The following is a 26222-nucleotide window of genomic DNA, read 5'->3' as shown; positions in this document are numbered from 1 at the left end:
CCCTTTTCTTTTTTTCTGCATTCCATCCAGTGAATCCATAGGGAATCTTGTGTAGCGGTTCTTTCAAATGACATTTGCTGTGTTTCTTCACGTTGTGTAAAATGACCTTTCTGTCAGTCTGTGCTTACACTTGCCCAGCTATGTCTGCCTAAACCCTTGGGAACACACAGAGACTTTTTTTGCAAGTAAGACTTCTCAATTGTATTGAAAATTCCATGTCGTGTTGAGCTGTGGCTCTTTCTTGGCATAGCTCTGCTGAAAAGATTACAAGCTCTTACAGCTTGATGGTTTACACAGTCCTAATCTAATTCAAATGCTCTTGATAACTGGTTTTTAGCTTGCAAAACCTGTGGAAAAAAAATGCCCCTGGGATTAATACATTATGTATGAACAGACCAAATAGGATCATTTATGCTGGCTAATATTAGGACATCCCAGTGTTTCTTATGGCTAAATGAATGTTGGTAGTTACCATGGTAGCTGACATCTTGATTAACAGAGGAATTCTTAAAATCCTTCAGACAGAAATGTGGCCTTTTCAGGATAGCGATCGCTCTCGCATTCCAACAGTAAGAATCCTGTCGGAGTCCCACAGAAAATAATATTTGTGATTAAAATACACGTCACCCCAGTGGTGATTCTACCTGATCTCTGTGTTGTTGTACAATTTGTGTTCGTAAAAGTAACGGAGAACATCGTGTGCTGTGTGGAATTACAGTGCACGCCCTTAATACCCCTGTAACAAAACAAATGCTCTCAACATGGACTTTGATACACCCTCTCTGTTCTTTGCTTTTATAACATTAGTTTGTCAGGGTAAATCTTCAGAGATGCGTTAAGGAGATACCTGATATTTTAAAATTGTTTGTTTCAGCCGGTTATAGAATGTAAGACAGCAACGGGTCCAGCTGCCTTTCAGAAAAGGAGAGTCATTTCTTTGATGTTGTCTCCAGATGCTTGCACATGTTTTTTTCGATAGTACCAGTGGTGTATATTCTGTTATGCTTGGGGGTGTGTATGTTTTCCTCTTTTTAAGTTAGTCTAAAAAGGATATTGTGCCTTCGGCCTTGTGTCAGTGTTTATTCTGGATTTGATGTTGTACTGTGGAGTCACAGCATCTGTGCAGTCTCTTGCATCTTTCTCGGTTCATTATCTACATTCTAGTACTGTGTGGATTTTAGTTTAAGTCATACCACAGCCAGAGGAATGATCCCACTCCTATGAAAATACCTTTTTATTTTCCATATGCAACTACGTTGTGAACCTACATCCAAAGCTAAAGCATACACTTGGCTGACCTTGCAGCCATTACTTTTGCTGTCTACTACCAGCCATTCTGGTTTGGTTTGCTGCTCTAAAAGGGGTTTTGTTAAGCACAGAAACAACATCTATTCTTTGCTTGCAGTAACTATTTCACTACCAAGTTCTCTGGGGGTGATCGCTTCCTTTTGCACTTGTTTAGTTGTTCTAGCCAAACCATTTCACTGCACATGTCTGGAAGACCTGTCTATTTTGTTGTTTTAAGGAATTCACTGAAGTTGAGACCTTTTCCTACAGTGTAGGTACAGCCTAAAAACTTTGTGACTAAGACTTAATCTTGCAGTGGTTTATTGCAGTTCTATGGGCAAATTATGTATTCTCCTCACCCTGGCTAGAAGGAATCTGGACAGGCTTCTTCCCATGTTTCCTCTTATATCCCCTCGCTCCTTCCCAGTACTTGTTAGTTGGGAAATAAATTCCATAGTTTTCAAAACTGCCAGGTTTTCACGTTCAAATCTAAATCTGAATTCAAGCTAACTTTCTGAATGGCACTTCTTCCAGAGTCAGTGGACTAAAACTTAAGTTTAAGAATTAAATTAGAGCAGAGCAAAAGCTTCACTGTAGTTAAGATTGAAAAACCCCTCTTTGTTCAAAATTGCACTCTTCTAATATTCTAAAATCCCCGTGTTTACTTGGCTGTATTGAAATTTATCATGCAGTAAGGGATTAGTGTTTCGAGTTTGGGATCAGCTGATTGGGGATTATTGAAATACAAAAGAAAAACCTTCTTTGACTAAACATGCATGACACTCAGTAACTGAGCAGTTTCTGCTATCTTTGTGTGAGCGAGGTGGATGAGAAACTTTCCAGTTCTTCTGTGCTGTGCTTTTTTTGAAACATTCTGTGGTGTCTGAGGTTTAACATTGGAGACGTAATTTGGCTGTATTATTTTTCAGCCATATCAGTTCCTCGATGTGGTTAGCATGTTGCCCCAAAAAGAGCACAGCTGGAGGGGCAGGCCGGGGGCTGGTGAGGAATGGCACTGGCTTGAACCGCTGTTGGTTCCGGATGCGGGTTTGAGAGGGTAGCTTTCTTATCTGGATATGAATTTGGGAAGAATCTATGACTCTGTAAGGGCAGGAGAATGTCTGAGTTATCATCCTCTGTGTTAGGAAAAGGGACGATAGTTGCAATAATCATTGAGGTGAACAAAGTAGAGGATGTTATCCAGTGGTGTTGTGTCGTAAGCTGTTCTCTTTTACCTTCTGAGAACACTGCATTGAAATAATGGATTGCTATGCTCGCTCTTAATTTCTAAAAGATTAAACTTGCTGCATTTCTGTGACAGTATATCTGTAACAAGCTCAGTGTAGCATATGTGACCCATTTTTGGTGTCTTGAAATGGTCTCATCTGCTCCAGTTTCCTCCTTCAGCATTTTTAAGGTTTTGGTTGATAGCTGGTTCTGTATGTAGACCAAATAAATGAAATAATGTCTGTAAATAGATTCTGAGGGGGAATTGGCTTGCTCAGCATTTATCCCAGATAGAGCATGGAACTGACCGCGCTTTTGAAAAGCAGTGTCAGATGTAATATTTGGAAAATAACTGAACTCTACAGGTATGAATGAACATAATATTCAAGACTGGGGCATCTGTTTCTCAAACATCAAGGTCTGGTTCCCATGTTGCTTTGAGATCTGCAGGCATATCCTGCAGATAATCCAAATAAAAACTTCTGAAAGCAGGAAACACACAAATTACAGTGTTTTATTTCATCCTTTTGCATGTCTTTCACTTTGTATTCTGGTCAGCCGCAAAATTCCCTGGTTTGGGTCCTCTGGAGGCTTGTGCAGGCTGATGCTGCACATGTGTGTGATTTATACACTTTCCAGCCAGATGTGATCTGAGGGTGGCAGTCAAGCCGTTTGTGGCATGGAGACCACTGAGGAACTGTAACTCTCCTGCTCAGGACAACCCTTGGTAGGTGTGCCTGCTATCGTGGAGGTGCTGAAAGCTTTCTTACAGGTCACACTGGCCTTTCATGGTGTGGTGGAGAAATACAGGGTGAAAGTAAACCTGGAAACTGTGTCATTAATGCTGCAGCACACGGGCTGCACTAGGAGAGGCTGAGGAGGTTGAATGAATGAACCTTTAATGTAAGCAGACCTAACAAATTGTGGTTTGTGGGTAGAAGACAACTGGTAGGCAGTAAAATGAGCGAAGGGTGTGACTGGGGTGGTGAAGCACTGGTGTAGGGGCCAGGTTTGTTACTGCCTGTTGGGACCATCCATTTGGTTGCTGCCTGTGATTTTATATTTAAGCACAAAGGATGCCAGATAACCAGAAACAATCATTTAAATGTGGGGTGGTCAGCTCGGTCTCTGTATCAGCACGCAGATTATAAGCAGTTCACATGTAGGCCCCCCCCCCTCCCCAGGATATATCAGGTGATCGATCTGTAGTGGGATTATGCCAGTCCAGTTCAGCAGTCTGAATCCCTCTTAGTGGGAGGAAATCAGCCAGATGGGATTTCTGAGTCTGAAATGTGTCATCCTGGCACCCACCCACCCACTACTGCTCCATCCTTGAGCAGCGTAGGAGGATCTCGTGGTGCTTGGTGTCACTTTGCACTTGTGAGTTATCTCTGGGGTTTCCCATTCCTGCAGCCCTGAGTTTGGCAGAAGCCTCCTGGATCTTAGGTACAGGAGGATTTTTGCCTGTAATGTGTATTCAGAAGAGCTGGCCGTCCGTGTGCTGATGGCTCCTAAAATGCTAATATCTGAAGCCAGAAGGATGAGCTAGAAACAGAAGTATCACGTGAAGAATGTCTGGATGTATGAATAAAAGGGGCTATTCCTGAGTACTTCATCTTGGGAATGGTTATTTCTTACATGTAACACAGACTAGCCTGGCGCATCACAAGCACTTGAACTCATCGTGGCAGTACCCGTTTCACTGTAATGGTCTGTACAGAATGCAGTGCGTAGGGACCGTATCCAGCCAGCTTTAGAACTTTACATAATGGTTTGAGCTCAGGTATAGTTAATAAAAAGTCTGGAGATAAGAGGAAGTCTGGTTAATACTGAGGATTCAGAGAGGGATCTGGGGGAGCTGATTGACAGCCGGCTGAACAGGAGCCAGCAGTGTGCCCAGGGGGCCAAGGAGGGCAATGGCATCCTGGCTTGTGTCAGCACTGGCGTGGCCAGCAGGGACAGGGAAGGGATCTGAGCCCTGGGCTCGGCACTGGGGAGGCCGCCCCTCGATTCCTGGGTTCAGTTTTGGGCCCCTCACCCCAAAAAGGCCATTGAGTGACTCGAGCGTGGCCAGAGAAGGGCAACGGAGCTGGGGCAGGGTCTGGAGCACAGGTCTGCTGGGGAGCGGCTGGGGGAACTGGGGGGGTTCAGTCTGGAGAAGAGGAGGCTGAGGGGAGACCTCCTGGCCCTCTGCAACTCCCTGCCAGGAGGGGGCAGAGAGGGGGGGATGAGTCTCTGGAGCCAAGGCCCCAGCGCCAGGCCCCGAGGGAATGGCCTCAAGCTGCCCAGGGCAGGGTCAGGCTGGCTCTGAGGAAGGATTTCTGTGCAGAAGGGGCTGTTGGGCGTTGGAATGGGCTGCCCAGGGCAGGGGGGAGTCCCCGGGATCCCTGGAGGGGTTGAAGAGTCGGGCTGAGCCAGCGCTGAGGGATCTGGGGGAGTTGGGAACGGTCAGGGGGAGGGTCATGGCTGGGCTGGAGGAGCTGCGAGGGCTTTTCCAACCTAGATGATTCTGGGATACTGTAAGAGTCAGGCTGGGTGTATCAGTGCCAGCAGTGAGAAGGGCATCACTTCCTAGGTGGGTCAGAAAGCTCTCACAGGAGAGCTGTGCAGGGAATGCCCAGGTGTGTGGAGGTGTGGCTAGATATGTGCTCTGCAGCAGCAGTGTTGGATCCAGGGCTCTGGTGTGCAGCTAGACCTAATGAGTAGGACAGGAGCCAGGCTCACTACGGACAGCCCCTCAGGTGTCTGTGGTGGTCTGTTCTTCTCCAGGTTGGCTTTACTGAGCTTGATGTAAAGCCCGTGTTACGGAACAGCAATTCAAAACTTCTGTGGCACCACTGAACGGAACTGCTCTTAGCAGCAGCGTGGATTCATGCCTGTGGTGGTCTAGAGCATGGTGTAGGTTTGAGCTGCCTCCAGATCGAATTGATCCGGATTCATTTACTTCATGCTGTATTGGTATAGATTAGAGATTAATCCATCCCCAGAAAACAGAATTAGCTTTGTGTTTCCTAGCTAGCCAGTCATGGCTAGATTCAGCCTGGACCTATATGTCAGAGAAAATTCGTCCAAGTTACGGGGATTTTTCTAATTTAAAAACCTGTAGGACATGCAAAAAAAAAAAAAAAGTCTTCACGGACAAAATAAATATAACCAGGCAATATCCTGTACCCTTCCGGAATGCTGAATTTAGCAACACACAGATTGCTGAATTCTAGAAATAAAGCATTTGTAGTGCACTCCCACACAATAATTATTCTGTAAAGAAATAATCTTTCAAATGCATGTTCTCATTCTAAAACGTAGAGCGGAGCATCTCTCCTACTCATAGTCACTTAAGGCTATTTCAGACAAAGAACATCTGCTGATTATAGCAATCATTTTGCTGTTTTCTGCATGGTATTATCTAACGCTGTGGTTTTATTTATGTGTTCTGCAGACTACCCATCCAGCTGCTCACAATATCCGCAGCAGGGAGGCTCTGGGAGTCCACACTGAGACAAACTGTGTGCAGGACTGAAAGAAGCCACGCAGCATTTCTAAAGCAGTGTGTGTGTGTCTTCTAGTTGGTTCCTTACATATGTATTAGGCAGAATGAAGGACTCGCCCCATTTTCTTCCAGATGGTTCTGTATCGTTGCTCAGGCTTAGACTTGACTGTGTTGCTACAGCTGATCTGGAACCATGCCTAGCCCGTTGGATGCACGTGATACGTTTGTGAATAATTTCCATTATTATTGCCATTTTTAGGAGGCACAATTAAGTTTGAGGATTGGAACGTTAACAGTATTTCCTGAGCTTCAGATTTTTGTTCATCTACTGCATCTTAGAAGAAGAATGTTTTGTGGAATTTAGTGTTAATTTCTTCCATTCGTTTATTTTATTTCTAATTTCAGATGTTAATGCTGCTATCTTCCTCCTTGCTGTTTGAATCATGCAGAGCTTGATAGAACGGGCAGTCAAGTGTGTAATACCTCTCCCTTTTATGTTGTAAGGGTTGACCTTTTCAAGGGATGGCTACAGAGATCTTCATTCACACCTTCAACTTTGCAAGGGTGTTGCAGGTCTTTAGAATCAGTGTTTTACTGGGTAACTAAAGCTCTCCTGAAGGTGGGGAGCAGCTCCTGGCTGTTTTTTCAGATGTAAAATACTATGGAAATGTAACCTTCCAGGTGTCCCTTTATAATTTGTTGAGTTTTTGGTTGAAGAATGGTCATTATTTGCATGTAGATAGTAAAACACCTGTCTGTTAGAGCTAGCTGTTAATTTTAGAACGGTTTAAATTTTAGTTGTCCACACTGCCTTACACAGGAACATTCCCATTCTTGTTTAGTTTAAATAGCCCAAAGGAGCAGGAACAAAGCACCACCACCCCTGTGTTACTGCTTGCCTTGTGGCAGGATCCGAGTGTTCGAGAATCAGCAGCGTTTTAGAATTAACCTTCAAAAAAAAAAATCTCAAAAGTTACATGGTATTATAGGAATCAATTTATGTTGCTTCTGTTAGTTAAGGATGCATGGTGCCTGGGCCTTTGGTAAATCTACGGGGTTTACACTGATCTAAGAGTCTTCCACAAGAGGGTGCACCCGTTCAACAGAATCTCGGGTAAACAGAATGAGCAAGTCCCCATTGTGGGTGAATTTTCTATTTTATGTATGAACTCGGGTATCTAAACTTCAAAATTGGATGGGTGCTTTAGTCACTGATGTCCCGGTGTCTCTCCGGGCTGTATCCGAGACATGAGTGGATCTGATGCTTTGTGGGTGAGCAAGTCAAGAAGTTCAACGCTGAGCAAGCGGTGAGTTTCCCGAAGTCCCGCTCACGCTGGGGAAAGGCTGTCTTCAGATTCCTGTCACAAAATGCTGTGCAGATGTTCAGGGCTTTTTTTTAGGGTACTGAAATGTGTTACCTGTTCCTAACTCGTGCCTGATCCCCTGCAAATGCTCACTGTGTGAACTTGAAGAATAAGGGGTTTGGATTTTTTTTTAAATTTTTGTTTTGAAGCATCATTAATTTTTTCTCTCGAACTGGTACAACCCTGGTTAGTACAGCTGCAGAAGAAAACTCCACTTAGAAAGACGACTTCTCGAAAGACTGCTGACTTCAGCATGACTGATACAATTTTTTTTTCTGTTTCTATTTTGTGATAAACTTATTTCTTGTTTCATAAGATAGACAGGAACTCTTAGTAACACTTCATCTTAAATTGTATAATGTTACTGTACTGATACACTAAAAGCATTAAGTGTTCTGCTGCATGTGTAGGCCAAAGTTCTAGGCCCATTCCTCTCTGACTGCAGTCCTAGGGTAGTAAGATACCTCTGCAGAAATGATTAACCTCAACAGATTTTCCAAGAAAAGGGCCTGCTTTTGAATCATACATTCTCTGTCCAAATACATGAATCATAAATCACTTAGAGATACAATTCTGATAGTCAGCAAAATCGCTAGAAGTGTGGTGATATTCATATGTGTAATACAGTTTTTTTTTTTCTGAGAAATTTTTTTGCAAACTTTCAGGTTTTATTAAATAAGAGAAACAGAATGGTGTCTTTTTAAAGCTTTTAATTACTAGCACAAGATATTAAAAGAAGGTGAATTTGAGACCAGTCTGATTTTTGTTATTGCTAGCTGCAAATGTAAAAGTTGGGTCTGGATTCAAAAGGTTTCATTTACTAATAATTGGAACTACTCTAGTTTTGACACTTCTCTTTTGAGCAATGTGAAAGAGAAGAATATGAGGTTTTACTAAGGAAAAAAAAACAGCACACAGTGAATGTCATTTAACTAGCAAGAAGATTTTTATTTTAAAGATTATAAACTGGCCACCTTCTTCTACTTATACCTGGTTCTGGTGTTAGCACATGTAAGCAGATGAGGGTTTTTTTTTTTCACTTGTTTGTGGACAGTACCAGAAGAATAATGTGTGTGTTTATTTTTCTTAAAAACACTGTGGTTCTAGGTTATTGCTGTCCTCCACAGAGCCAAATGCATCTACCAGTCAGATACGCAATACTGCTTGGTTATCGGAGATTCCTGGCTCTATCTGACAGCAATAGGGCACAAGGGGGAGTAGTAATTACTCTAGTTATTTACTTACTGATCATCTTGCTCTGAATATAATGGTGTTTTCAGAAGCAATCCTTCATTCTGACAGTGTCTGGAGGTCAGCCATTGTTAAAAACATAGATATACAACACAGATGCCCCCCTCTGCACCTCAAAGCAAAGTCGAGTCCCAGCTTCTTTCCTCGGGTCCGGCATGAAGCATTTACCACTCCCCGGAGGCCCTCCCTCTGACCTGGAGTTAGATGTACCAGCCTGGCCAGGGGAGGGAGACTTTAATTAATAGAAAATTGCATCTCAGTATGTTTGGACCTTGAAATTTCTGCCCTCCTGATCTTCAGGATGGCCCAAAGCAAGATGTATCCCACTGGGTGTCACTGTGGCAAAGGCCACCGGGGTGCTGGTGTTGAGAAAACCTTTGCTGCCCTCCTCTCTCTTCATTAGTGAAAGCTGGCTTGCATTATCTCACCTTCAAGCAAGGGCTTTTGTCACTTTAAAAAAAAAAAAAAAAATTAGCAGTCTTAGTATTAAGAGGGAGGATAGAAATACGCACAGAAAATAAAAATTATAAATATTTAATGATGCAACTTTGGAGAAAAAAGAAATCTAGTATAGTAAGTTGACATATTATGAAAAATGGACTACTGCAAAAGTCTAATAAGTATGGAAAGGTTAGCACATCTTGATAACAGGGTGAACATGGAAAAAAAACATTTACTTGGTTAATTTTAAAGCATTGCCATAAAAATTAACTACATAAATGAATTCCTGAGTTTCATATTGATTTCTGTGATAAATGTACATCTTTTGTTCAGTACTATAAAACATTAATAGATGGATTGTTTTTCCACTGATAAATTAAAGTCAGAAGTTTAGTATTTTTACTAAAATAAAGGTGGTGTGACTGCTTCCTACTGCAAATAATGATTCAATAGCTTAAGAACAACAACTTTCATTCCTTATTTTCTGCATTCATACCCGCTGCTACGCAGCAAAGAAAGAGGCATGTACATTTGTGTGTTCTCTTTGACTTTGAAGTGCTGAATGCTTGATCCAGTGTGTCAGGTGCTGTTGTGTAAGTCAAATCCTCTTCCAGTTGCCACTGACTTGCTGATTAACCTTGAATATGTCTCATTTTGTACTTTTGCTTAATTGTTAGAGCAGACAATTAAGAAAATATTGATTAATAATAAGGAAAAAAAAAGCCTGGAACTGTAGATTTCAGTATTTTATGTAGTAATATGTACTGATTTCTTTACTTATATGTAGTGGAAAATGCAGCACTAAAAAGCAGTTTTTTAAAAAAAAAGTAAAATGTTATGTAGTGATTGATTAAATCGGACAAATGATAGAGAAGCTCTTGGAGGAAACTCTCATACTACTGAAGTCAACTTCATTCTGTCCTTGATGTGCAGTGTGAAGTGAGGCAGATTATTTTAGACATACAGGGTATAAGCACCTTGGGAACAGTAGCACTGAGATTCCTCCCAAGAGGAATTTTTTGATGCCTTGAAATCGGTGAAGACCACCTAAGAACAGTGTTACGTGTGATCTCAAGATGTTACCTTCCCATCAATATAACTTTTTGCAAGCATGAGTTTCAGTCATGCAACTTTTGTGTTGATTAGCAAGATCTTGAAATGATAACAGTGGTTTTGTGATTATCAGACTGTAAATTAAATTAATTATCGTACTATGAATGAAAAGTAGTTTCGCAGCACTGATGAGTTTGCAGGATGGCCTTGAATGACTTTTTCTGGAAAGGCAGCCTTAGATACTATGGAAAGATGTGGCCACATATCACCACGTAACATCCTGCCTTTTCAGTAGTTTCAATGTTCACCTGCTCTATAATATTTATATCTTTATATAATATTTATATAAATATGATTTATAATAGAATAATATTTCATTTTGAAATGTTAAAAGTTTTGGACAGTTGACTGTACTAGATAGTGCAGTTTAGAAAGATATCCTGAAGTCAGGGGAGAATTTTTAGCTTTGTTAACTTCTTTTCCTGGTTACAAAGAATCAGGAGAAAAAGGGTTTAAAACAGGTTGGTCTATATACTGCATTGGTGTTGCTCTCTGAAATACCAAGCCACGCCATCCCCCAAACTGCACCCGCAGGGATTGTTAATCTTTACTGGGAGGGCTTCCCCACACCCACTGCCAGCCACTGCCAACAATTTTTCCCTCTGGTTCGATGGCAGAGGATCTTTTAACCGAGCTCAGTTTTACGAGAACCAGAGCTTTTCCCTTGTGTGTTACTGCAAGTGGGCACATCTAGCATCACTGTGGCCCTCTTTTTCAACCTTCCTTCAAGAGCCTTTACTTTCCCTTGAAAAATAAGTCGACAGCAGTTTCTCACTGTTTCTTCCATAATGTGTGGAGTGCTCCACTAGAGCAGGCTAACAAAGGTCCTCAAGAGGCCGTTTGCAGGGTAAAGGCGTCCTGAGAACGTGTGAAATGTAACTGTGGAAAAAGTTAAGACTTTCATTTCTGGATCTTTATATTAATTGGGTTATACTGGAACCTTTGTGCTGTTGCCTGATTTTAAAATGGTGTTATACACCACTCCTGTTGGGAGGGGAGGGGTGGTGGAAGATGGAGAACGTGGAGTCTAACAGCTTTCTGCTGGATCGTCTGGCAGAAATACGTGGAGCTAAAATAAGAGTTTGTGGCAGTGACTGTTCCTTTCCCTTTCCCTTCTGGCTGAAAATGCAGAGCAAGAATCTGTGCAACAGACTCAGGATGGAAGGGCTTCAGAGGAAGATGCAGCACACCTTTGGCGTGCCACGGGTTCCCCAGCATCCTTCCAGTTCCCACCAGTGGCTGACTGCACTTCATATAAAACATCAGGAAGGGACAGTTAACCTTCCTGTAATGGGCTGTGCGATAAGAAGTTAAGAATGCTCATTGTGCAAGTTTTGAGGTAGAGAAGGAGGTCTTGTCACTAGAAAAAAATGTGTTGGAGCCCGAGAACTTTGTTTTCATGGTGAACATTTAAGTCAAAGACATTTCCCTTCTTTCATCAGCAAATAAGTGAAGTGTGCATACTGATTATTCCATTATTTGAAAGTCAGAATTGTAAATGGCTGCATTCACTCCGATGCAGTTTACCATCTGAAAGAAATAATTAAAGCTTTCTTTCTCTTGCTTGAGATTCAAATGTGTGTTTAAAAATGAGATCATATGTTCATGGTGGTCATCGTTTCTTTATATATTGGTGTGGGGTAGCCTCAGAAATGGGTGTATGATCTGCCGGGGTGATGTATTTCCTTTAATTATACATTCGTTTTGAGAAAGATGGTTATTGCAGGCCGCTGTCTTCCCTCGGTTGCATCCTCAGTCCCACTGCAGTGGGAGTTGTGCGTACCTTAGCACATATGGCTGAACTACACACTACTTATTTATATCTCATGCATGAAAGAAGCTGTTGCAAACAGATAATTTCTGTTCTGGTAATAGAAGATAAATGCAAGCGTGTATACGGTTCTTTCTCACTAAATGAGGATATGACACATTACCAGTCACCGTGCTTGGTAAAGCTCTTGCTTTGTCGAGTCCAGACAGAGCGTAAGGCTGTGCCTGTCTGATGTTTCAGACACTCAAGGGTTCAATTAATTTACAGATGATAATTTGTTTTCAGCTCCCGTAGATATGGATGCCTTCTTTACTCAGCCCCTATTGTGTCATTCTATATGAAGTCAGCTCCAACTGCACGAAGCTCAATGTTTGTAATTTGTTTGTGGAAATGGCATATTCTCCCTGCATTGTAAACGCAGCTGTGCAGCGTTTTCAAACCGCGCCGTAAACCTTGTGCCATCTTAAAAACGCCACTTTCTTCCCAGATGCGTGTATTTTCTGTATATGTAATTTCATAAAATCACTGAGCACGAGGAATGAAAGACTGGATTTAAAAACAAAACGATAACACAAATAATATAGTGTTCCAGCAACATCAGTTTTACCTCTTTAGAAGTTATTTACCTCTTTAGAAGTTATTTACCTCTTTAGAAGTTATTTACCTCTTTAGAAGTTATTTACCTCTTTAGAAGTTATTTACCTGTTACTTGCAAGACATTTTGGCTTCCATACCTCTTTAGAAGTTTTCCATCTCTTTAGTTATTACAAGTTATTTTGTCTGGCCAAGTTAGGGATGCAGATGCCCTTCCTTGCGGTGGCGTGGAGCCCGTGTGAAGGGATGGCCACGGCCTGTTGACCTTCAGGCGTGTGCTCTGCCCGGGCAGCGTCCTGGGCCGTTGCTCCAGCAGCGGGGGGACCGCTGTGCCCTCACACAGGCACCCACAACGGCGCACTTTTGGGCCAAAAGCTCTTAACTGTGCTCTTACCGAACTCCACCTCTAAACTACGCTGTGTTAAATAAATAGTGATTTACAGTCATCTGTTCTATTTGCTGCACTTGGTGCTTTCTTTTTGACAGTGTGTCAGAGGCAGTAACCTGCCGCGGCCCAAACCCTGGCAGCCCCCAGCAGAAGGGGGCTGAGCTCACGCCGTGTAGGTACAGAAAATGAGTCACGGTGACTTCGTTCCAGGACGGGCTTCTGCTTCGCTTCTTAGTCATTAATTAGCGTTCTCTGAGAGACTTCCACCGTGAAATTCAGTAACGTTTGGAGGGCGAGAGTGCTGTCTCTGGCCCGAGCGAGGACAGTTTATTCCAGCGTGCTGCGTGACTTTTGAGCTGCGAGGGCTGACGTGGTGTTGGACTTGCATGTTCTCGGGAGCGGCTCCCTCCTCGCGTGCAAGCACACCCGGGCGCTGGCAGGGGCCTATGACTCGTTCGTTTTTGCCCGAGGAAATCCTCCTTGGGAAGGCGCTGGGGCTCGCGAGGTTGACAGGAGGTGAAACTCGAGGCCTGGTAAATCGAACGCGAAGGAATTTCTTACCCCTTTACTGTAGGCAGCGACCTCGTCGCTTCGCTTTCCGTTTTCTGTGGGTTCAGTACAGGCGCTTTGGACACGCGGGGGGACGCGGATCGCTGCCACCAGTGGGGGGGGACGGGGGGTGCTTGGTCTCGGTGGGGGGGGGCTGTCGGGGCAGGGGGGGCTGCCGGGGCAGGGGGGGGCTGCCGGGGCAAGGGAAGGGAGGCTGCAGGAGCAGAGGAGGGAGGCGGGCGGCGGGGAAGCGGCCGGAGCGGGGGGGCCGGGGGGCGGGCGGAGGGGCGGGCCGGGCCGCGTTCCCGGCAGGGCCGGCGGGGAGCAGCCGCGCCGCCGCCTCCGAGCTCCTCCCCGGGCCGGGCCGGGCCGCTGCCTGCGGGCTCGGGGGGGCGGGGGGGGGGGGAAGCGCTATTTAAACCGGCGGGGAGAAGATGTGAGGAGCAGAAGGAGCTTTTGCGGGGCGGGATGGGCGGCCTGGCCCCTACCGCTGGGCGGGCAGGGCGGCCCTGAGCCCGGCTGCCGCTCCCCGCAACGCCGGGCCCCCCCCGCCCCCCTGCCTGCCCCCCGCCCGCACCGCCGCCTCTTGGGAGCCCCGACGGCAGCTCCAGGAGCACCCGGGGACCTGCGCCCGCACACACCGGCGATTCTGCGTTTTTAAGGCGGAAAGAACTGGCGTGCGAGCGGCCGGCTGCAGCGATCCATTTGTTTTTTTTTTTATTTCCCCCGCCCCCAGAAGACTGATCTTGTTTTGAAGGTGTCCTGGAACCGGGGCCGGCGGCAGGACTGGCGCTCCAGGGCAGCACAGGGCGGTAGGTTTTGGGGGGACCGCGGGAAGTTGCCGGGCGGTCTGTCCGCCAGGCTGGGCTTTGGTCGGTGTTAGGTTTGGTCTTTGAGCCGCTGCTTTTCCTCTTTATTCTTCTTTTAAAATTTATTTAAGACCAGCAGACTTGCGTTCTTTAGCCAAGGAGGTGTGGTTCGCGTGAGAGGGCGAGTACTTGGGGACTGAAATCTCCCACCGAGGGATCTGCCTCTGGTGAAAGACGTTGTGCGGACATAGCATTGCTCTTGGTGGCTGGGAATGTCGGTTCTAAATAGTAGCGACTGATCTGGGATGTTAAAACGCTGAAATAGAGACGCCACCAAATTCTGGTAGTCTTCACTCTTGCCGCTTGCTATTTTTAGAGTTGGGGGATTCGGCTCTATGCAGTAAGGCAGTTCTTTAAAAATAGCAGCAAAACTTAAATGCTCATCAAGAGATTGTTAACAATATTTATTGCAAATAGCGTTAAAGATGTGGCTGAAAAAAGACCAGAAGTCACTTATTTAGCTCCTCAGCACAGCAGGGCTTCTCGCACCCCGGGAGATCCTCTTGCGTATGGCAGGGGCTGTTAAACCTGGGCACGATGAGCTGAAGCATCTGATCCCGTTCGGAGCTGAGGATTTTTAAACCTCTGAAGTTACTTGAGGATTTAAAGTACCCTTGGTGGTTTCGAAAGAGAATTGCCTGATATGTCTCTGGAAGAGTAACAGAGATACCAGTCATTTTGGAGTTTAACTGGCAAACAAATATACCAGTTTCTTTTAATTTAAAAATGGAAAACTGGAGAGGTACAACTTTATTATTTTTTTTTTCCCTTTTTCCTGGCAACCCTGACGTGCTGTTTCCTAGGGTAATGCAAAAGCCTTATAAATGAATGTTCCAAAATAAGGAAGACCGGGTGAGAAATTTTCCAGAGAAAATCGTCAGTAGTAGTAAATCCTTGCCAAATTTTCTGTTTTGTGGGATTTTGTTTTGAAATGAGAAGTTACTTTGCTTGGAATGCGTTTATCCAGGAAGTAATCCTGAACGTGCCCCACTCTGAGCTTTGAGGTTACGTGCAAGGAGATTGAAGAGGGTTTAATTAAATGTAATCAAATATTACAAGATTCCTGATTAAAAGGTATAGAGCTTGCTTTCTGGTGACGTACGAGACGTGCTATTTATTTGTACCGTAGGAGAAAAAAATTTTTCCTCTTGCAAATAAATCTTTTTCTCTGTTCCTGAGTAACTAACTAGCTGCCTTTTGTTTTCTTCGCTGCCCGGTTTTAATTCTTGTTGCCTCGCCTCGGAGGAGGCAGCTGAACTCGGTGTGTCACAGCAGGGTGACGGGGTGCAGGCTGCGCATCTGAGTCAGTGTGAGAGTGTGTGTGGGCATGTGAGAACGGCTGTGGGTGAAGTGGGAGTGTCTGGACACGGATGAGGCTGTAGCAGGAGGAACAGGGTGTAAGCCCTTGAATTCCCGTGTCTAAAAAAACCCAAGGATGAAATCCTGGCCCCTGGTGAAGTCAGTATGAAGTTTGCTCTGCGTTTAAGTCAAAACCAGGAGTTCTCCGCCGATGCTGCTGGGAGGGTGTGTGAGATTGTGTGAGGGAAGATCCGTGTGGATGGACTGGGAGTGCGTGCGTCTGCCCGGTTATCTGGTGGGAGAAGAAATGCAGCATGAATGTTTAATTGCGGTGGGAACATTCAGGGCGGCGTGCCTGCTTAATGCTGCTGCTCTGTGTGCGAGGGAGGCATAAAAATGAACAATGCAGTGTTCACTTTTGTGGAATATAATGAACTAAAGCGCTGTTTATTATTAAACATCATCACAAGGAGGAGGGCATCAGACCATCCCCCTTTCCTGCTCCCCCCCCCACGGGGACTGTGTGTGCGTGCCTGAGTGTCTCTGAGATTTCATGTGTGAGAGGACGATGAGTGTGTGTTTGGGATTAATTAGCCGGAGTTTAGCTGGTTTCATGCTTTACGTGCCTAGGGGCTACCCACAGTCACAGAGAAGGGAGGAGTTTGCTGTTGCTGGCTCGAAATCCTCTCCAGGGGTGATCTTGTTCGTGTCAACCATGAGCAATTAGAGAGATTAACTGTCTTGTTTTCCTTTCTGCCCTAGATTGATTCTTGTGAGGCTCTGGGACATTTGAAAGTGATTTGGAGAGAGCAAAGTCTGTGTCTGATGGACACCGAACCAAAGCCAGCGTGTGTTGTGCCACAGGCTCACTGCCCAGGAATGAAGTGCCCTCCTGCAGAGGACTTTCCTCCTCAGATAAGACTGTCTGAAAAGATACCACCAGTGAAGCCATGCTTCAAGAAGAAGCAGCAAGTGCAGAAGAGACTGGACACAGAAACTCTCCGGGCTTTGCGGCCAATCTTTACCAGTTTGCTGGGAGCTGGGACCTTGGATAGGGTCTTTGTGCCCCGAGGCCAAAGTGGTGGTCATAGCGATTTATGTGAACCTGCTGTGAAAAAGACTCTGGACCTCAGTACTTCTTGCCCCCAACCAGAAAATAATGTGACTGTGCTGGTGCCAACAGCCCCAGATGTGCAGAGTCAGTTGCCAGTAGCTTGTCCTTCTTCTGGGCATCCTGGGCAGGACGTCCAGTCGGGAGAGCAAGGCTTCTCACCAGAAACTACTCCTGGAACTACTGCTGATAATAATAATAATAATAATGAATCATTCCGGGATCATCCTTTGCACCCAGCTGCTAGTGATGGTGCAGCTTGTCCTTTGTTCCCAGACAAGATTCTGGAAAGTTACACATCTGGCTTATTCCAAGAGAATAGCTGTCCCATGCAATACAATTTGAACCCAAGCAATAAATTCAGTGCTGGGATATTCCAGGATAAAAGTGAAGAAGCTTCTCTTGATCTGGTGTTTGAACTCTTGAACCAGCTGCAATATCACACCCATCAGGAAGATGGAATAGAAATCTGTGTGGATTTTCTCCAGGGCACTTGTGTTTATGGCAGCGATTGTCCCAAACATCACACAGTCTTGCCTTATCATTGGCAAGTGAGAAGGACAGCAACCCAGAGTTGGCAGAGTGTGACCAATGATTCCCAGGAGCATCTGGAAAGACTCTACTGCAACCCTGACAATGATCGGATCAAAGTGAAGTATCGGTAGGTAGCTGAATTTACTAGCAGGTGTGCTTAACTGAGCAGTGGCGCAGAATTATAACTCTGTGTGTTCTTTTTTCCTGATGTTTCGTGTACAAGTGTTTTACAAACCCTGTGATGATGTTACTTGAACAATATCTAGCACGTTTGCCACAAGAGAAAATTCTTGCACACCTATTAAAGCTCCTCTTTAGCATCTGAAAAATATTCTTTGAAGCTGAAGGACTTTGGAGCGTGTGAAATAAAACAACTTCAGCTCTGTAGAAACTGAGAGAGTTGAGGGAGACTGTTGTGTAACATTGTACTTGTTCTCGACGTTCCTAATTAGTCTTTTCTCTGTATTAGAAAAAGTGACAGCATGAATGAGCCTTTGCAGCAATTGAAAGAGGAATAATAGAGCAGTTGCTTTTTGTCCCTGTGAGTCCAGCTTGGCTGTATGCGCTCCAAGCACAGTTTTCATAATTACATTCTAAGCAACTAAAATCAGATAGGTGCTCTGCTAAGTCCTTTGACTGGAAATTCCATGTAGTTGATAACATATGGTGATGTTGTTTCAGCTCGTTCACTATGGACAACCTGAGCAGTACATTCAGAAATGATGATCTGTTTAAGTTGCCATCTAAAAATGTTGTCATTCATTAGAAGTTGTTTCCTCTCTGTACAGTAGTGTTTATCTTCTCATTTTCTGAAATGAGAAAACAGCTTTATGTTATCAGTTTAGGCTTGATCCTGCACCCTGAGGTCCAAACCAAAACTTCTTCAACTTTTATAATGCAGGTTCCATTTTGAATAGTAGTGGGGAGTGCTGATGTTTACAAGTTTGTCACATCTACACAGTCCATGTTCTTGTGCGTGCAGGGTGTAGACTGCTCTTCTTTTTTTTTTTTTTTTTTCCCCTGGAGGAAGCATACAATGCAGGTTTCTCATATCTTATCTGCCCTGCCATAATCTGTAAGCCTGGTACAACTCATTCCAGTCACAGTCAGTTCAAAGCAACACTTCTGGAGTTGGGTAGTAAAAGCTTCAGGTTGCCGTTGCTGTCTGAGTCCTTGTGGATTTGTTCTCTCTGCCTCTTCTTCCTTCCACTTCCTGAAGAAAGTATATCCCTTCTTCCTTAATGTTTTAGTTTTCATTTACTGTGGTGAGACTTCTCATTGGGCACCAGAGACCCCATCTAATGCTTAAAGTCAATGTGAGTCTTTACTTTCACCTAAATGGACACTGGATTAGGGACTAAAACTCAGGCTCCATTAGGCTACGGATCCATCCTTTTTACTGAAGGCAGTAACAGAACATAGATAACCCGCACTGAAAATGAGAGTGAAGAAATAAGTTCTATGTAGTAGAGGATAATCATATTTTATAGAATTGTCTTGAAAAAATATGCCAGTCTGTTTTAAAAAAAATTAAAAATCTTGCAACTGCACAGCAGATAAGGTTTGCTGTATTTTACAACAGAGAAACTTTCATTTTTTCCAAGTATTTTAAATGGTTTCTGAAAACAAAACAGCAAATGTAAAAATAAGACAAGCCCATGCAAGTAATTTAAATTTGAGCTCTGTACGAACGAGTAAAAAGTTTTCCTTTTGAAGCCTGTATCACAGAATCCATCGCTACGCACATGATCTACGGGTTCTAAATGATGGAGTTAAGAATGATTAATTTTAAAAGAAACAATGCTTCATAATTGCTTAGTCATCTCCAGCCTGTAAAATTGGCTGAATAGCCTCGTCCGCCTTTACACTTACTTTGCAGGTTTCCAGTCTGGTGGGTATTTTGGTCTCTTGGTACACAGAGTTTCTGTCTGTCTGAGCCAGTCGGGAAGAAGCTTCGCGGATGTGTTGGCAGACACATGACATTCTGTTACCGTGAGTGAAGTCAGAGAAACAGTGTGATCTCTGAAAACCCAGGTGTGCTGGGTCAGGGCTCTGCTGCGGATTCTGCAATCGGCCTGAAACTCAGCTCTGGAAGGGGAGGCGGGTTCTGGCAATACAAACTGGGTTCATCTTGTTGAGTGGAACTGGCTGCCCAGTGAGTGTCTGCCGACCTGGTTTCTTTAGGTAAAAGTAGTCTGAAAAAAAGTGGCTGAAATGATTTTAAACACCAGTATTTTCTAACTAAATCCTGTTTCGAGCTGCTAATTCTCTAGCCTGTACTCTTCTTCCTTCTCTTAAAAGACATTGTGAAGATCTTTGCTTCAGCCAGTGCTGCAAAATCATGCCCCAGTGCAAGGTTGGATGACTTGTGAATTTATAATATCTGCTTACCACGGAACAACAAATTGAGAGTTTCTGTAACTCTTGTATGTGTTTCACCCCTTGGAAAAGCTTCGTGTTTGTGGACAAATATCAGTGAGAACCTAGGAGTGAAACTTTTGTTAAGACTAGAGCTTCTGATTGCAAACATTGAATCTGATAGCCCTAAAACTTGGACTTAACACGGTTTTAAGATAGATTTTGAAGTGGGGGGTAAACGTTTTTACTGTGTATCGTCACCAGTTTCTTTTTACGCAACATCATCTTGTATCAGAAGAACCTGCTAAACCTTCCCATGTGCACCGCTCGGACTCGCCGTGACTCCTCGTGGAGTTCACTGGTGGTCACTGCAACCTGGCTTCCCTTGTGTTCCCGGGCGATGTTGTGTCTCCTGGCAACAAGATGCAGATAACAGCGTGTTGAACCTTGCTGAGAGGCTCGCAAACATGCTAGAACAGCTCATCGTTCACATGGTTACCGCATTATTTGGCTAAAGCTATTAATCTCTTGTGGTCAGACTAGCTTTACAGGCCTATCTATACAGATTGCATACAAGGAAATGTCTGTTCAGCAGTTTGCATGTCCAAGAAAGGCCGTGCAGAAGCCAGCCTGACAACCAGTGGGTGGTAGTTGTTTATTCTCCTTTGTTTTAAACACATTTTACAGGGCATAGTAAGTGATGATTACAGTCTGCATACATAATATTGCCATTGTGTGCTGCTCCAAGAAAGTTGGGCCGTTCAAGAAAGTGTTGAGCTGTTGGCTCAATTAGAGAATAAGCTCTAAATTCAAATATGATGTTCTTCAAGTAGCTATTTATATAAAGCTTTCTTCATCTTAATGTTAGTGAGATGAGTAATGTAAAATATGCATCAAGTTGTTGCCTTTCACCTAAGGGAACACGATCTTAAAGAAGGAGAAGTGGTAAACCTTGTTTTAGTTACTTCTTTGTAATACAACTTTGTAATACGACTACCAATACTTACTGCAGTTTGGCCTCAAACTGAATAGAAAACTTTATCGTAAATGGTTTATATTTTTTTTCTTAATTTTCTTTCTTAAGGCTGTCAGGTATTTAGAGCCAAACGCCAAGCTATCGAAACAAATGGGAGAATATGAACTTAAGCAGGTTAAAATACTTAGAAGCGCTCAGATTTCTTCATGCATGTGAGGAGAGGCCCTGGAGAAGTTCCAGCTTGCGGCGAACTTTTAGAGAGAACAATGCCAAGTGCTGCTTTCCAGCATGAGAGTACCCAAGCTGGGATATTTTAAGATGCTCTTTAGTAAGGGGAAATACTTGGCTGCAGAACTGAGCAGGTTTTCCCCCACACACACACACCTGTCCGATCATGCATATGTTGCTTTTCAAAATAAGCAACACCATCACTGATTACACGAGGATTTGTCTAAAACAACTCTGCAGTTCCTGACCCATCAGTTCCCCCTCTTTGGCTGAAAATTCCCCCCCTTCTGTTGGCAGAGACATCCCTGTGTGCCATGGGAACTGCAGCGTCTGTTCAGCTACGTGTACCCCAGCGTACCCCAGCTCATGTGAAACAGCAGCTTCTCATAGTTGCTTTGATTTTTTTTTTTTTTTTTTTTTTTTGGTAATTTCTCTTCAGTTTTATGAAATGGCTCCTCCTGTCTAGAAGAGAGAGGCCAAAATGAAATGGCTCCAGTCAGGGAAAAGCAGGTGGACCTCCAGTGGTACATACTCTGCCTGGGAGCCGTTGACTAATTACTCAGTATAGAGGCATGGTTCTTGGATGAAGTCAGAGTAAATACTGTGTATTCCCCCTGGGGTTATCAGTGGGTGTATGGAGGGACCTGGGAAGGAGCAGGAAGGACAAAAGGAAACTAGTTTTCCTTTGTTCTTGTGTTCATGGGATAACTTGTTTCTCTGATGCTGTTAGAATACTCTTATATGATTTCTAAAATTTTACAGAGCACAGTGGAAGCATTTCAGTCGTTCAGGGACATCTGCACATGGTCTGACCAATTGATAGTTAAATTTAGGAAGTTATCTTTCTGATTTGCACAGCTGCCACAGTGTATGAGATAACTCGTGTTATTGATAACACCGGAGATGAGAAACCAGCTGAAATTCACTGTGCCTGGCGATTTTGTGTGTGGTGTTTCTTGAATATACACAGCTGAACGATTTTGAACTTCTTTTAATTCCTTGCTAGAAGGAATGCAAGACAGAGACTCTAAATAAAAAGCATGTGAAGAGATTTTAGAAGTGTTCGCCTTGTGCTTTATAATAGTACGCTCCAGTGAATTCCCATGTGCTCCACTTTATAGTATCATTTACATATGAAATAAAACTAATTGGGTTCTAGTTATACAAATCTAGGGAAGTTACAAGTGTTGTGCTGAGCTGCCATAGGAATCGGCAATCACTCATATATCCCTTTTCTTGTTTCACGTCAATAAACAGATTACGGTTTTGGAAACAGCTGTCACCTGGCTTCAGGTTGAGGTCAGTCTGTTCCCTGTGTACTTAGGGTAATAAAACAGTTCTTTCTGAAACAAAGATTTATAATTGGTGAAACAGATTGCTCAGAAGAGCTGCTTACAGGTAATCCAGCAGGCACAGCGTTGCAGCATTGTCTGCCTGCCCGTTTCGGTAAGGATGAGGAACAGAAAGAGTCTGTTACAATTATTTGCTTAGCAGGAGCAGTGATCGTGAAGTTCCTTTCTAGTTGGTACACGTACTTGTTGAAATCAGTAGGGATTTGAGCTGAGTAATAATTCTAAAGTATCATACTTATAGTCAGATGTATAAATGAGTCCTTTTTTTTGGGGGGGGGGAAGCTGGATGTGGAGCGTGTGATGTGAAACGTTGCATGGAACATTCCAAACCCAAAACATCCAGAAACGGTGGTCACTAGTCCATGTTAGAGTTATGTATGATGAAATTGATGCAGTTCCATTATTTGTCATAAATCTCAGAGGTATTTTAAGTCCCGAGGTTGGATAGAATTCTTAAAAAAAAAAAGGCAGGCTTGTCTGTGCAGAACATTTTTGAAAAATGGGGCTCCATCTGAGCGCTTATTGCAGCTCTGTGAAAGCAAATGCCTCTCGTGGCGTGAAAGCTGTGTCCTGTATCAGCTCTGTTGCCACTCAGAGCTGTGCTTGTGCTGTCTCTAAAACATCTACCGATACGAAAATTGAAGCTAACAAACAAAACTCACTGCAAAACATATCCTCATCCGGTGTGGGTAGGAGACCTTTGAAACCAGAATGTACCTCAGACAAGGACATCCATGTTTATCCTCTACTGCAAATAGAAGATGCAACTTGGATTTGAATTATGAAATATGGTACATGCAGGAATCCCTGGAAGATTGGAGTGTGTTTGACATCCTCATTGCTACAGATTTTTAGAATTTAACAGTACTTCACTGCAAAGGACCATGCTTTAAGCCCGTGCCTCGTGATCAGATGTGCCCAAGTGGGGGTTTCTTGGGAAGAGTGCAGCACCAGAACAAACATACTTCTCAGGACAGTCTCTCATCCTCCAGCAGTCATGCCTCAATGACTTCCTGATCCAGAGATGGTATCTGTGTGCGTGAGAGAGCTTGATGGAATTTTTAATTTTTTTTTTTTTTTTCCTGCCAGAAGAGATCTGGAGCCAGGCTTTCACCTAAGCTGTATATGTATGTGGACGCCAATGCCCCACTAGTTCTTTCAGATTTACAAATGTGCAAGTCAGGCTAGACACTCTCACTCTGAAAATTAGAGAAGATTATTTTTTCAATACCCACAGTCACCAGTTGTGCAGGCAGGAGAACCTCCCTTTCCAACTTTTTTGAAAATAAGTACCGGAAAAGCAGTACAGCTATTACCCTGTTGATAGATTTTTTTTTTTCTCTGGTGACGGAGACTCTTAAGTGTAGAGGTAAATCTCTCCGTAGCACCTTTCTCTTTTCTGAGTCTGTCTCACTGCCTCTCCTGCGTGGCTTACAGTCACGGCAGAGAGAAGCAGCGTGACATGGTGAGGGAACAAATTAAGTAAAACATGAAACTAATTTCCTGCTCTCTCACCCGCTGCCCCTCTCTTCAGTTTAAGGATGATGAGATGCTGATAACATCAAGACTGCAGGATCATGTTTACCAGCTTGGTTTTGTTCTTGCCCTGATGCAAAACACTGCTGCTGTGAGGGAAGGTTCCTGTTTTCCTTTCACGCTCCTTACAGCAATAAATAGGATTTGGCTGCATTTTTATTGTTGTGTTGTGAAGAGCAGTTTGATGAATGTCCCTTCGTGAGCGTTACCTGGCCCTTGCTTACTGCAACTTCCCATGGAATCAGTATTGGTTTTGATGGGAGCAAATTTTGGCTGCTGTTGTCTAAGTTCTGATTTTCCTATTTCAATAACTTTGCTTTAAAAGAAAGATCTTATTAAGACAATATACTTTTAAGTGAAGTTTTGTTTCTTACGGTGGAGTTTAAACACTTGGTCCCTCACATAAAGCTGGGCTACAGCCTGCAACTTCAAACAACTGTTTGCTACAAATAACATGAAATACTGCTGATTTTGCAGAATGGAAATGCCTGACTTATATCTCCTACAGGAACTGAGTTCAATTTGACTAATCTTTCAAACTTAAGCACAAAAGGGTTTTGTACCTGTTGGGATCTTTTCAGTTCATTTGTTCCCCTTACAGGTTGTTGCTATTGCAGAGAGGAACTGGTTTAGTCAGAGAGAGAAAACCAACAGTTTTCATCATCATCTAAGTGGTGTTTAACTCTCAGTCTTGCTTTGTATCACAGCTGTTCTGATGGGAACCAAGTTTCATTTCCTGTACAGACCTTTGCTGATTGCTAGGTTTCTTTTTTTTCTGAACCCTGGTTGTGGTAAGGCTCATGACATATAACTGAACTTAGGAGAAGAGTTCGAAACCACATGCATTTTCATAGCACAAAAATATTTCTTCTAGTCACCTATTTGTACATAACATCTAGCAAACGTTTGCCTTACTGAATGGAAAGAACACAGATGATTCACACGGCAGGCTGAAGTTCTTCAGAAGGGTGCAAGGAAGAGTGGGCCCAAATAGCCTTGTTTTAGCAGGCCACATTCATCTGAAAAAAGACTTGAATGGTGTAACTTGCTAATCAGGGTACCTACTCAGTTCAGTGTTCTGAAGAGATTATGTTTTTGTGTTACTTAGGGTACAGAGAAAATGTTAATTTATCTAAGGAACCAGGTTCTGCTATTGAAAGCACTCGTGGAATTTTACTTTGAACTGCGCTGGGGTTGTGTGCTGTGTTCTTGAGAGAGTTCAATGTGCTTATTTTTTCACTGCAAATAATTCTGTTGAAGTGCTTTATTTGTATAAATAGAGGCCTTTATTTGGTTAGTCGGTAAAGAGAAGTTCTTGAGAAATCTCTGTTCCCACCTCTGTCGCAGATCCTCTGGGGCTCTTTGGAGAAGCAGTTTTAGTCTCTGTGTATCTGTCTTTCCCAGGGAAAAATGGGGATAGTGATTTCCTACCTCAGAAGCGAGATGAGACGAAGTTTTATTGTGTTTTTAGAGAGGTTTTAATACACTTTTCTGTAGGAAAAGACAGCATTGTTTGTATTACTTGCTTCAAGCTGTACTGAAGGCTGTTCCTGCCGCGTGATGCACGGAGGCAGTGGGAGTAACGCTTTGCCCCACCAAGGTATTTGAACACATCTCCTGTTTCCCAAACATCTGACAAACTACAGACATCATCATCTCCTTCCTGCTCTTCTCCAGACTGATATTTCCAGTCAGAGGCTTCGAAGTCCATGAGTAACAGCACTAGATTATTTTTTTTATCATGTCAGCTACAAAACTGTCCTTTTCCTGAACACAAACTGCCCAAGAAAAGTATAAAGAGCGACGGGCCCCTCTTACGGAGCTCGTCTTCTGGAGACGGCGCAGAGGAAGTGTTGGGAGGGGCCTGTTTCACCCCTGTGCCCCAGAAAGGATTTTAATTGCTGGGTTTGTGTGCGTGTTCTGCCGCTGTCATCCTCACAGCACCCGAGTGTTTCATGGCTGTGGCACGTGGCATCTCCCGGAGGTGCGTTGGCCGTGCAGTCACGGGCCCACACCGCCTTGTGTGTTCTCTCGTGCTCCCTTCAGGGCACGAAACAAGGTGGTGTGTGTGCCTTGCTGGGGGGTTTTCCCTCTCCCAATCGATATGTTACCCATAATCTATACATCTACTTTAGGTAGCGTATGCTGTACCTCGGTAGTAGTAAATCATTGCACTGTATTGAAGAAAAAGTGATGTTACGGTAAAGAACATGCCAGACGTAACCTTGGGCATCTCGCATTCTTACTGTTCTTGAACCCTAAATTTGGGGTCTTTTGCCTGTATTTAGGCCTCGGGCAGCTGAGAGGTGCAGTTGTCACATTTGCTTTCATCACTGGTGTCTTAAAGCTGAAGGCAGGAATGTAATCACGCAATCACTTGCTGTAATCACAGTTCATTTTTTTTCATGGCTTTGCATTATGTAAGCCGGTAATAGGCTTTTTAGTATACGGAGGAAGTGCTTTAACTGAAGAGCTATTATTAAA

The 26222-nt window shown here is 43.7% G+C and overlaps 1 protein-coding gene and 1 long non-coding RNA gene across 4 annotated transcripts in view; one reads left to right on the top strand and one right to left on the bottom strand.

Moving 5' to 3' along the window:
• TIPARP (TCDD inducible poly(ADP-ribose) polymerase) overlaps positions 1 to 26222 on the top strand; it is a 42407-nt gene that overhangs the window by 3785 nt on the left and 12400 nt on the right. Inside the window, exons 1-2 of one of the 2 annotated variants that reach the window (XM_074911838.1) lie at positions 13914 to 14287; positions 16406 to 17415. In XM_074911838.1, coding sequence (XP_074767939.1) covers positions 16469 to 17415 — 947 coding nt within the window. In that variant the 5' untranslated portion in view covers positions 13914 to 14287; positions 16406 to 16468. Of the gene's footprint in view, positions 1 to 13913; positions 14288 to 16405; positions 17416 to 26222 lie in introns of those variants that run through there. The other variant, XM_074911839.1, reaches the window with a different exon arrangement.
• LOC141962996 (uncharacterized) lies at positions 8389 to 13613 on the bottom strand. 2 transcript variants are annotated; one of them, XR_012634032.1, is made up of 2 exons: positions 12647 to 13613; positions 8389 to 9069 (listed from the first exon to the last, which is right to left on the bottom strand). It is a non-coding gene; the product is annotated as an uncharacterized LOC141962996 (long non-coding RNA). The 2 variants fall into 2 exon arrangements; XR_012634033.1 differs by having other exon boundaries at positions 12679 to 13613.

This window comes from Athene noctua, chromosome 8 (genome assembly GCF_965140245.1).
Source record: "Athene noctua chromosome 8, bAthNoc1.hap1.1, whole genome shotgun sequence".
NCBI classification, from domain to species: Eukaryota; Metazoa; Chordata; class Aves; order Strigiformes; family Strigidae; genus Athene; species Athene noctua.
Note: the sequence above shows the minus strand (reverse complement) of the source record. Positions and strands in the feature narration are given on the sequence as shown.